At 43.3% G+C, this 12,333-nt stretch overlaps 1 protein-coding gene across 5 annotated transcripts in view; it reads left to right on the top strand.

The window, feature by feature from the left end:
* The window catches only part of APTX (aprataxin), a 36,752-nt gene that overhangs the window by 7,251 nt on the left and 17,168 nt on the right, over window positions 1-12,333 (top strand). The window contains exons 1-3 of one of the 5 annotated variants that reach the window (XM_037492524.2): window positions 499-808; window positions 936-1,069; window positions 6,481-6,713. In XM_037492524.2, the coding sequence (XP_037348421.2) occupies window positions 6,688-6,713 (26 nt within the window). In that variant the 5' untranslated portion in view covers window positions 499-808; window positions 936-1,069; window positions 6,481-6,687. Of the gene's footprint in view, window positions 1-498; window positions 809-935; window positions 1,070-6,480; window positions 6,714-9,293; window positions 9,525-11,319; window positions 11,363-12,333 lie in introns of those variants that run through there. The other 4 variants (XM_054688737.1, XM_037492523.2, XM_037492522.2 and 1 more) reach the window with 4 other exon arrangements.

The raw sequence follows: 12,333 nt of genomic DNA, 5'->3' as shown, positions 1-12,333 counted from the left end.
GCTTAGAATAGTGTCTGTATGTCGTAAATATTATATAATTGTTTGCTGCTAATAAAAATGGTCATAAGAATTACAATCCTATTCAAACAGAAGAACTAATGTAGTTAATAAGTCAGCATAATGTTGATTTACTAAAATATTAATTGAGTGCCTACTATGTGCCAGTATTTTCTAGGTAAAGGAAATTATGTTGACCATGACAGAAATAATCCTGTACCTAATGAATTTATAGATGCATCAGGGCAACATTACACTAACTATTACAAGGAGATAAAGAGACTCTTTTCTTAGGGAAGTTAAATCTTGACTCAAAGTGTAGACATTTCAGCCATAAGATTTCCAGCACACCATAGGAACAAACCCTTTTTTTTTTTTTTTAAGTGTTTTGATTCTCTAATGCTGTAACAAACTATTCCCCAAATGGTGGCTGAAAGTAACAACAATCATTTATTTCTACAATTCGGGCAAGGCAGGAGCACCTTATTTTTCTTCCATGTGGTAACTGCTGCGATGGCATGACTAGCACTGAAGGGGCCTTCCAAGCTGGACCACTCACATGCCGTCTGTTGGCTGCGAGCTCACCTGGGACTGTTGGCTAGGACCAACTCTTCTTCATAAGATTGCCTATGTGGCTAAGGTTGGCTTCTCACACCTGGATTCTGAACAGTAGTACCTCAAGAGGACAGGTCCTAGAGCTTCAAGCACTATCAAGATTCTGCTAACATCATACTTGTCAGTGTCCCATTGCCAAAGCCAGACCTTTAGCCAAAGTACATAGTCATTGTTGGGGAGGCCTACATAAGGGCAGGTAAGCATCAATAGGGTCACTACAGTGTGATTGACTACCACAGATGGTGAGGCTAAATCTATGTGATCTAAAAAATGTTTTGTTCTTTTTTTCATCTTAATCACATATCCCATACCCCCTCTCTAAGATATCCAAGGAGAAGTCATATAGGTGGGAGATAAAGTCTCTTCTGTAACAAATGTCCTTTGGAGAGTGATTAAAAATGTTTGAGGATTGGCAGAAACGATGCCAGCAAGTTCAGGAAAGTAGAACAGCTCAAAGGTAAGTGTGTGAAAGGTGAATGTGTGCCAAAGCTGGGTCTGGCTTACTGACTTTTCTATCCTACCTACCACCTAGCTTACTGTCTGCTACAGAGAGGCTTTTAATGTGATTTTTCATGAATACAGACATCAAGATTTGAAGAGTGGTCTCCCTGGTGGTGCATGGGGTTAAGTCTCAGCAATATGAAGCTATCTGCAGCCACTGCAGCACGAGTTAACCCATGAGTTAACCTCTCCTGTCCTACCCGCTGCTCCCCTCAGCAGTGTATTTCAGTAGATCCACGTGTTCTGCTCCCCACTCTGTCTCTGGTGAATCCTCTGCACCTCTGGCCTATACCTCAGTTCTTGTATGCATAAATAAATAAAAATGTAATCTTTAAAAATAAATAGAAGTTAAGACTAAACAACAAGTTTAGTTATAATTGAATGAGCACTGGAAGGCCATGAAACGATTTAACAGAGGTAACATGATCACATTAGTGTTTTGAAATGTTCTCTTTTTTTTTTTTTTAAAGATTGATTTATTTATGCATAAGAGAGCTGGGGTATAGGCCAGAGATGCAGGGGTGAGAGAATTCACCAGAGACAGAGTGGGGAACAGAACAGGCAGATTTATTGAAATACACTGCTGAGGGGAGCAGTGGGCGAGACAGGAGAGGTCTGCTGTGCCATGTGGGTTGCTCTCTGGCCGGCCAGGGATCGAACTCCTGCTGCAGAGGCTGCGAATTGCTTCATAGTGCAGTGCTTAACCCCTTGTGCCACCAGGGAGGCCCTGAAATATTTTTTGTGGTTGCACTGGAGAAGGTGGGAGTGATTTACGGAGAAAATAAAGTGCATTCCAGAGGAAATAGCATGAACATAAGGGAATGCAGTAGAAAAAAAAAAAGTTAAAAAGTTCATTATTACTGGCAATATTGAGAAGGGCTTAGGAAGACTGGGAATGAAGAGATTGGTAAGGTAGAAGTTAAGGCAGACTGTTAGAAGGACTTCCTCTGACTTTCTTCGTAATATGTTTGTAAGAAATTTCACGAGAGGCTACCACAACAGCCACCATTTACAGAAGTAAGAATTGCTGAATTGATATCAGAGCTCTAACGTGAACCATCAATGATACAATGTCAGTACTTGGGATTACAGTGACTATCCCCTAAACTCCTGGAAATTTAGAACCATGAAAGAGTTAAGCTATGAAATCAACACATTGTTGGAAAGGTTAACCAGTCCTAAAGGAAGGAGTTGAAAACAAAGTGTAAATTATAGGTGGAAGATTTTAAATTGTGGGGTACAGTTCAAGGATACATCCGCATGTTTAGCACGGGGTATATAGAACAGAACTTCTCTATGCCAGTTACAGGTGTGCCACCAAGAATATGGAAAGATTATAATTAATAAAATATAGTTAGAAATGATATATATATATTTCATCATGAAAGCTAACATCAAGCAAGTATAATATTCACAGAAACATGCTCAAGTTTCTCATGAAAAATTGAAAATATTTTATTTGGCTATTTAGCCTAAATGAATATTATTTTTCCAAATACTTTGGAGATATCAATTTACCTAAAAAGAGAAGTAAAGTGATCATCACTAGAAAATAGTGAGGAGTGAGTTAGATTGAATTTTCACAGAAGTAGACACCGAGGCAAGGATTTCAATGCCAATAGTTTGTTTGGAAATGATGCCAAGAAGTGAACAGGGGACAGGAGGCTTGAAAAGGGACTGGGAAGGGGGCCAGTATACAGGTGGGTTAATGTGCAGGTTACCATTCTGGGCAACTATGGGTTAGTCTTGCTGCTGAGTCTCTAGGAGACAGTGTGCTCTGTTCTTGAAAAATTGTTTGATCCCAGAGGTGAGGGAAGTTTATCGACTTCTTTAAATCACTTCACTACTGCTCCCTGGGGAAAAAGCCTCCCACTTCTGACCTGTATGCAGCCAGAGAAGACTCTGGGGGCCACGCAAAGTCTGTAGGTACAGTCACAGGTGCTTGCACTGAGAAGTTGTTGAATCTATGAATTTATGCAACTATATTTAGCGCTTACTGGGTTTTGGTCCTATCCCCACCAAGTGACTTTTTTTACTTGCATCTGACTGAGGTCTGCCTACAGAGGAGAATATGTCTTGTCTAGTTGATTCTGCCTCCAAATTATCTTTTGAAATCAGTCACTTCTCTCTTGTCCCTGCCAGCAGCCTTTGTACTATGTCAGTAAACTCTGCCGTCAACCTTTCTGTTCTCGCCCTTCCCCTCTAATCCATTCTTCCTCACAGCAGTCACTGTGAAAATCAAATAATGTCACTCCCTGGCTAACTCCTCAGGGGTTTTTCATTGAAGATAGGGTTAACCCACCTACAGTTCCTGAATGGTTTACTATCTGACCCTTGCTCAGATCTCACCATTTTTTCCCCTTTCATTACCTACTCTTCAGCTCCGCTGGACTTCTGTCATGTCTGAAAGGATATGCTAAAGGCCCTGCTATAGGGCTTTTGTACATGCTCCTTCCTCAGATCACAGACCTAGAATATTCTTTTACCAAGTCTTCACTTGTCTGCTTCCTTTTCATCTTTCTGGACCTAGTTTAATTTTCTTTCTCAAGATAGGTCTTTCCTGACAGCCCTTCCAAACTCCTCTCATGCTATCCTTCAAAAAAACCCAAAGCAAAATAAAGTTTCCTAGCTATATTTGTTGCAGGGCAGAGAGAGGGGCACCCCAGAACCCCCAAACCTGCCTGCTCTAAATAGGTTCTGCCATCCACCACATCAAGATAAAACATGTAAGGCCTTTAATGGAAATGAACTTTAATACAACTAGTATTAAAGTAACACTCTTGGGTAAAAGTTCACCCAAATGGGATTGGCCCAGAGCAAGGCCCAAAAGCCTGCCACAAGCCTTCCGGTGGGGACCCACAGAAAAGGATCAGAAACAGTCAGACAAGTCTGGGAGGAAAAGAGCAAAATCAAAATCAATATAAAAGCTGCCACCGTTAACCTTCCCATGGGTCTCTCACCCACATCTATTTCCATCAGTCCAGGACCAAGAAGGGAGTACAGCTTCTTCACATCTCTCTGCTCCTTGTGCTTCCTCCTGGTCTCCTCATTGCTCTCCATTCTGCTTCCTTCCTTCTCCAGTCTCTTCTCCAGCTGCTTCTCCCTGCTCAGCTCCACCCTCCTTTTGCTTGGGGCAGGGAACCTGGAACCTCCCCTTTTTCCTGGGTACCACTTTGTTACATAGTCTCTCCCCAAACTCTATACTTTTCTTACTGAGCAAATCTCTGGACCAGACCCCTGCAGCCTCCTCACATTGATCTTCTGGCTCCAACTGCCTTTCTTTTAGACCAGGAGTCTCAAAGTCACAAAGATAAGAGGGCCTTTAGGGGACCAGACAGGTTATAACCAGTGAGAGGAAATAGTGGCTAACTGGCAACCGCTCAAAGTTTCAGCTACTTGTTGCCAAAATTTACTAATTTATTGGTATTGATTTTTTCCCCCCAAGGATCCTGATTTTTGTGTGAGATCTTCTAATTTATAACTCTTGGAATTAAAAAAATTAACACTGCCCACCCCCACCCCCCCAAGCAGAAAGGCCAAAACAGTCTTGAAAATGAGGAACAGATTTGAAGGGTCTACACTACTAATTTCAAAAATTATCACAAAAGTTGCAATAATCAAAATAGGATGGTACTATCATACAGACACACACACCAATGGAATAGAATAGAGAGCTCAGAAATAAACCCTTGTATATATAGTCAAGTTGTTACAGGGTTGAGTCACGGGTACCCCTGCACCCCCCCCCCATACTGTCTGCTCTAAATAGGTTCTGCCATCCACAGTATCAAGACTAGACATACTCTAGTGCATAAGACCTTTGATAGAATATAACTTTAATACGATTAGTGTGTGATAGAGAGAAGAAAAGGGAAAGAATAGTTTCCAAATCAACACTCAAAGTTACCCATCCCCTCCTTGGTAAATGCCCCTCCAAACAGGGTTTGCCCAAAGCAGGGCTGCTGAAGCCAAAAGCTTCCCACACTTCCTAAGGCACCTTCTAGTGGAGACCCCTAGAAAAGGGGCAGAAGTGGCCAGGCAAGTCTGGAAGGAAAAGAGCAAAATCAAAACCCAAGTCAAGATAAAAGCTGCCATTGCCAGCCTCCCCACGGGTTTCTCGCCCACATCTGTGTGTCTTTCAAGTGCTCCTTCTGTATCCCCCCAGTCCCTGGTACAAGTCCGGGGCCAAGAAGAAAGCGTGGCTTCTTCACATGCATGTGACTCCTTCAGTCCTTTACTTAATCTCCTTCCTCCCTTCTCCCAGTCTTCTCCAGATTTCCCTCTCTGCCCAGCTCTACCCTCCTTTGGTTGGGGCAGTGAACCGCCAACCTCCCCTTTCCCTGGGGATTTCCCTGTTACAAAATGATTTCCAGCAAGGTTTCCAAGATCGCTCAGTGGGGGAAGAGATGGTGTTTTCAACATATGGTGTTGGGAAGACTGGATAGTCACGTGAAAAAGGAATGAATTTCGACCTTTACTTTATACAATATAAAAAATAAAATGCATCAAAAACCTAATTGTGAGATCTAAAACTAGAAAACATAGGGGAAAAACTTCCAGTGATTTCTTAGATATGACACCAAAAACACAGGCAGCAAAAATAGGTAAAGTGAACTACATCAAGATTGAAAACTTCTGAGCCTCCCTGGTGGCGCAAGGGGTTAAGTCTCAGCACTATGAAGCTATTGGCAATGACTGCAGCACATGTTCGATCCCCAGCTAGGGAGCTAACCCACATAGTGCAGCAGATATCTCCTGTCTTGTCCACTGCTTCCCTCAGCAGTGTATTTCAGTAGATCTGCCTGTTCTACTTCCCACTCTGTCTCTGGTGAATCCTCTTGCCACTCACACCTCTGGCCTACACCCCAGTTCTATGAAAAAGTAAACTTTTAAAAAAGTGCTCAGCATCACTAATCAGACAAATGCCAATTAAAGGCACAATGAGATATCACCTCACACCTATTGGGATAACTATTAAAAAATAATGGAAAAACAAGTTTTGGTGAGGATGTAGAGAAATGGAAACCTTTATGTACTGTTGGTGCAATATAAAATGTAAAATGGTGCAACTGTCCTGGAGAACAGTAGATGGTTCCTTAAGTATTAAAAATAGAATTATGACAGCATTTCCACTTTTTGCATATATACAAAGTAATTGAGGGCAGGATCTCAAAAAAATATTTGTACATTTGTGTTTATAGTAGCATTATTTATAATAACAAAAATGTGGACGCAATCCAAACATCCATTGACAGACTTAAAATGGTGGTTTTGATGTTACAGTGAATGAAACTTGAAGATTTCAACTAAATGACAAAAAAGACAAATGTATGTAACTCCTTTATGATTTCACTTATATTGTAACAGGGTAGTCCCCAGGAAAAGGGGAAGTTCCAGGTTCCATGCCCCACCCAAAGGTGGGTGTATCTGAGCAGAGAGAAGAAGCTGGTGAAGAGACTAAGGAAGGGAGGAAGCAGGATGGAGAGCAAGAAGGAGACCTGGAGGAGATAGGTAGAGCAGAGAGACATGTGAAGAAACTGCGCTTGCCTTTTGGTACTGCACTGGTTGAAACAGATGTGGGTGAGAGACCCATGGCGAAGGTAACAATGGCAGCTTTTACCTTGATTTTGATTTTGCTCTTTTCCTCCCAGACTTGTCTGGTTGTTTCTGATACTTTTCTGTGGGTCCCCACTGAAAGGTGCTTTAGACTTGTGGCAGGCTTTTGGGCTTTGCTCTGGGCCAATCCTGTTTGGGTGGACTTTTACCCATGAGGGGATGGATGCTTACCCATGAGGGGATGGACTTTTACCCATAAGGGGATGGATGCTTGATTGGATGCTTGATTTAGAAACTATATTCTTTGTCTTTCCTGTGCTGTTTACTAATTGTATTAAAGTTCCTTTCCATTAAAGTCTTGTATGTTTTGTGTTGATGCAGCAGATGGCAGAACCTATTTAGAGCATGCAAGTTTGGGGGTTTTGGGGTGCCCCTCTTCCTGCCCTGTAACAATATGAGGTATCTAGAATGTCAAATTCATGAAAGCAGGAAGTAGAATAGTAGGGGCTGGGGAAGGGAGAAGTGAAGAAGTGTTTAATAGTTTCAGTTTTGCAAGATTAAAAACTGCAGATAGGGTTCACTACAATGTGAATGTGCCCAACACTACTGAACTTTTTACTTAAAAGAAAATTTAAAAAATGATTAAGACAATTTAAAAACAATTTAAACAGTCAATTTAAAAACAATTTTTTTTAGCTAAAAAAAGAAAAGCCCACAATAAGTCCTGAGCAGGAACTCACAATACAAAATATGTGTATTGTGATGAACAGTCTGAAGCCTTTCACAGTGAATCTTGAACTTGAGCAGGCATCAGAATAACCTGGATGGGGCCTCCCCTGTGGCGCAGCGGTTGAGCGCTGGCTTGCGAAGCTGCCCGCAGCCTCTGCGGCGCCAGTTCGATCCTCAGCTGCTCCCCGTACACCAGAGGAGGGTCCCACATGGCGCGCAGACCTCCCCTGCCTCCTGCTGCTCCCCTCAGCAGTGTACTTCGGTCCTTCTGCCTGCTCTGCTCCCCACTCTGGCTCTGGTGAATTCTCTCACCCTCCTGCGCTTCTGACTGTACCCAGTGCATGTATAAACAAACAAACAAATAAATAAATAAAACATGCCTCTATTAAAAAAAAAAAAAAAGAATAACCTGGATGGCTTCTTAAAACAGATTTGCTGGCACGCCCCAGTTTCTGAATCAATAAGCCTGGGGTAAGGTCCAATAAATTTGCATTTAAAACAAGTTCCTGTAGGGCCTCCCCGGTGGCGCAGCGGTTGACCGCTGGGTTGCGAAGCTGCCCACAGCCTCTACAGCGCTGGTTCGTTCCCCGGCTGCTCCCCGGCCACCGGAGGAGGGTCCCACATGTCGCGCAGACCTCTCCTGCCGTCCGCTGCTCCCCTCAGCAGTGTACTTCGGTCCTTCTGCCTGCTCTGCTCCCGGCTCTGGCTCTGGTGAATTCTCTCACCCTCCCGCACTTCTGACTGTACCCAGTGCTTGTATAAATAAATAAATATCAATCTTTTAAAAAAATTAAAAAAAAAAATAAAACAAGTTCCTGTAATGGCTACTGATCCAAGGATTACACTTTGAGGGCTACTTCACTTGGTAACACCGCAGACTACTCTTAATTTCTCTATTTCTACTTGTGATCACTCTTTGGTTCTGAGTTTCTGAAAGTCTGAAGTGCTTGCGTGCCCTTGACCATGATTTGTGCAATGTGACTTTGTTCTGTAATACCCTGTGACAGTGTGCTAGACCTAATAGGCTGGGTGTAGAAACTTCCCAATTTTGCACAATTGATGAATAGTCCAATTAGAATAGCCAAACTCAATCTTGAATATAAGACTCACTAAGGCAGATCAGGTAGAACAAGTGCTAAAAAAATTTTAATTCTGAGGAAACAAAAAAACCTAGTTAGACCCGCCAGAGTCACCTCTTTTTATCTGGAGCGGTCTGAATCACATTCCACTGCCCACAAGGGCTGAGTAACCACTGAGATGCTTCCTATGTTCCCCCACTTCCTGGTGTGACCCTAACATAAACCTGCATCTTTCCTGCTAATAAGGCAAGCCTCTCTTCTGCGTTTCCTTCCACCCTTCCTTTATTTTGATAGTTGGTATCTTCATCCTACTGTTCAGTCAGCTTTTCTGTGGAAGGTAACAATATTCCATCTTGCTTGGGAATATGACCCTTAAGACTCAGTTTCTGTGGAGTTGGAGAAAAATGGTAAATTATGCCTTCACCCATGAGCTAGGACTTTTCTATCTGCCCAAATGCTTTCGAATAACTGCAGTACATGATCGTTAGGGAACATGGTGGAATTGCTATAAAAATCAGCAAAAATCTCAGCAATCTGCTTCTTGTCTGATTGCTCCCCAGAAAGGTCTTTTAGTGAAAACAGCACTAAAAAAAAAAAATCTTAGTAGGTTTCCTTCGGTAGTCCCTTCAGTCAGTCCTCTGTCCCCCGACCAAGGAGCCAGCCCAGGGCCGACTAGCAAAGGGGCAGGACAGCAGCGCTACCGCAGGTACCGTGTGCGGCGAGAAAGACGGCTTTGTGAGGCAGTAAGCTGCGCCGCCACCTAGAAACGGCCATAACTAGCTGCCCGATGGCTCTCCCGACTGAGAGGCAGAGACGGGAGCGACTCGCCAGCAGAGAGACGACAAAAGAGCGCGTCCTCGGGGACCACTGCCGGGGCCACACCAGCGAGACCGCCTGGCGCAGGCCTAGAACCTCTCAGCCAATCATCCCCGGGACTCGCGGGTGACGTCACTAGTCGCGCGCCAGAGTGCGTCTGAGGTCATTTCGTGGCGCCGGAAGTGGGACATGGAGGAGTAACGCGAACTTGCCGGTCTGCGCCTTCTCGAGGTAAGGTAGTCGTCAGCCTTCCTCGTCTGCTGGCGGGGCCGGAGGCCGCGGGTGTGGGCCTGAGGCCGGGGCCGCTGCTGCCCTGCAGTGATGTGTTTGCTTGACGTCCTCACGGCTTCTTTCCCGGGAAGCTTTGCTCGGCCCTCGGGCTCTAGAAGTCTGGATTTCTCACTTCCTCTCTGCTCCCTTGTTTCGACAGCGTTCATTTTAGTCTCCGTCCCACTTTGTGTTGTTTTTCGCCGACACCCGACGCATGTCCCTAGCTTGGTTGCAGTTCGGGCAGAATAAAAATTAATTAGGGTGCGGGCACTCTCCAGCCGTTGGAGGGGGCTCCGCTTGTCGTGAGCCGTCACTGCGCCCTCAGCAGGCCTGAGAGGAAGACTAGTAGAAGCAGGTCTTTTTTCACACAGATCAGTGACAGTGGGTCAACAAAGCAGGGGTATAATTTCCATTTAGAATTAACGTGGTCCAGATTTGGAGCCTATCTTATATCAGGGATCGTTAGAACACTTGAGAGACAAAAGTGTTAATGTGGGTAGACAGTGCAGATCTAGATGCAATCTGTCTATATCTGTAGTGCCGTCAGATGATCTTTTTACGTGTCCTTAGCTCCTGCTTTCCTCCTGCCTTCTCTTAACACAAGTAGTAATAGTGTTGAATGCTTGCTTTTTGCCAGGCACTGAGTTTTACATACGTCCTCATTTAGCTCTTGTGACAGTCCTGTAGTGAGGATCAATTATTAGCATCGTTTTACAGATGAAGAAATAAAAGTGTAGATTAAATAATTGGCCCCAAGTTGCACAGTGAATGTGTGGTGGAGCCAAGATTTGAGGTCAAGCAATTGGACTTCTGAAACCTGGTTGTCATTCACCGATCTTTTTTTTTTTTTTTTAATTTATTTGTTTATACAAGCATTGGGTACAGTCAGAAGCGCGGGAGGGTGAGAGAATTCACCAGAGCCAGAGCGGGGAGCAGAGCAGGCAGAAGGACCGAAGTACACTGCTGAGGGGAGCAGCGGGTGGCAGGAGAGGTCTGCGCGCCATGTGGGACCCTCCTCCGGTGGGGTGGCCGGGGAGCAGCTGGGGATCGAACCGGTGCCCCAGAGGCTGCGGGCAGCTTCGCAACCCAGCGCTCAACCGCTGCGCCACCGGGGGGTTTCTTAAACTTTTCATTGATCTCCCATTCATCTCATTCTGTGTTACCTTATTTCATGGAAACAGATGTGCATTCTAAAATTTCTGCTTCCGCTTTCCTTTCCTGTAAAGTCTCTAGATTTACACATCTTTACCTTTTGTTCAACCTCAGAGGATGAACTGTCTCTTGATCTAATTGAATCCTTTATGTTTGCTTTGTCCCCCATTTTTTTAAGCTTTCATTTTGTTACATTTGTCATTTTGGTCCCTTTCTGTGTCTCAGTTATGTGCAAGGTTGGGTTTCTTAAAGTCCTAGTCATCCTTCTGTCCTCCTCCCACTCCCCAAGTCCCTTCCCTCTGAATTCCCTTCCCCACAACCCCAAGAAAGAAAAAGTTCTTGGTGCTCCATCTTGGCTTTGGCTGTCATCCAATAACTGTCTTCCCATTTTTGTTCAGACGTTTAAATAGTGCCATAAATTTTAGCTTTATTTTCTTAACCACCTTTTGCACTCTAGCTTTCAGACCTATCATTCCCCTGAAACTTTACCCTCCGACTGCTAGTGATTAATTATCAAGCCAGATAGCTATTTTTCAATTATTACTAGATCCCTTTCCTCCTTTTGAAACTTGATGATACCTCTTCGTACTACTTTGTTTTCTAGGATAGATATCCATTTTCAGTACTAGAATGGCACAAGGCACATAGTAAGCATGAAGAATTTTGCTTGAATAATCAAATGAATGAATCCAAAAGGTGGGTGGTGCAGTAATTAAGAGCCCATTCTTTGGAACTAATTCAAATTCTAACTGGTATACATTTGCTTCTCACTTTGATTATGTGACTTGAACATGATCCTTATTATCTGTAAGCCTTAAATTTTCTTTAGAATGTGACTTGTGATGATTAAGTGAAATGATTTAACTAAGACATTTGACAAATGTCTAGACGCTACAAAAGTATAAGACCAGGCTTGGACTGGTCTAAGTATAAGACCAGGATAGTGATCTCCAGAGACCTTGCATCTGAGTTTCCCAAATGGTTGGGCAGTATCTGACATAGAATTTCTCAGTTCATAAAGAGATTATAATCATATTTGGAGAGTAGAATTACATCCACATTTAGTTTTCAAAGAACTGTGAAGGCATATTGATGAAACCATATAACAGGATATAAAGAAAAGAAGACAGCTCAGTGAAGGCTTCAGGGAGGGACACTTGAAAGTTGGACATGAAAGTTAAGGAGGAATGGTTCTGGGAGGGAGAAAATGCAAGTATGTGTGTCTTGGGGGAAGGGACGAGAGAGAGGAAAAATGGGTAAGTAGGACTAATTAATTTTACGAAAAGTAGTGGGAGGTAAATTAAATAACCTCTTGGGATCAGAGTTTAAAATTCTTAACTTCAAGCCTGAGGGATTGGAATTGATTAGGACTGAATAAATTTCTAGGGCTGTGCTATTTTGGTAACCATCACTACAGAAAGTTTTATTGGTCACTATTCCAGTTTGTCAAATTACTGGCCTTGGGTAGATCAGATCATTTGACTACCTTAAGAAATAATCAGAATTTCTGACAATCCATACAGCTCTAAAATGAAAAGTATGGAACTGAAAAATAGTGAATTAGGAATCATTCATATAGGATGTATGAGATTGCCCAAAGAGAGAAGCTAAGCACCCC

Source organism: Talpa occidentalis, unplaced genomic scaffold (assembly GCF_014898055.3).
Source record: "Talpa occidentalis isolate TD23 unplaced genomic scaffold, MPIMG_talOcc4v2.1 talOcc4.7, whole genome shotgun sequence".
Taxonomy (NCBI): domain Eukaryota; kingdom Metazoa; phylum Chordata; class Mammalia; order Eulipotyphla; family Talpidae; genus Talpa; species Talpa occidentalis.
This window is presented reverse-complemented; position numbering and strand designations above follow the sequence as displayed.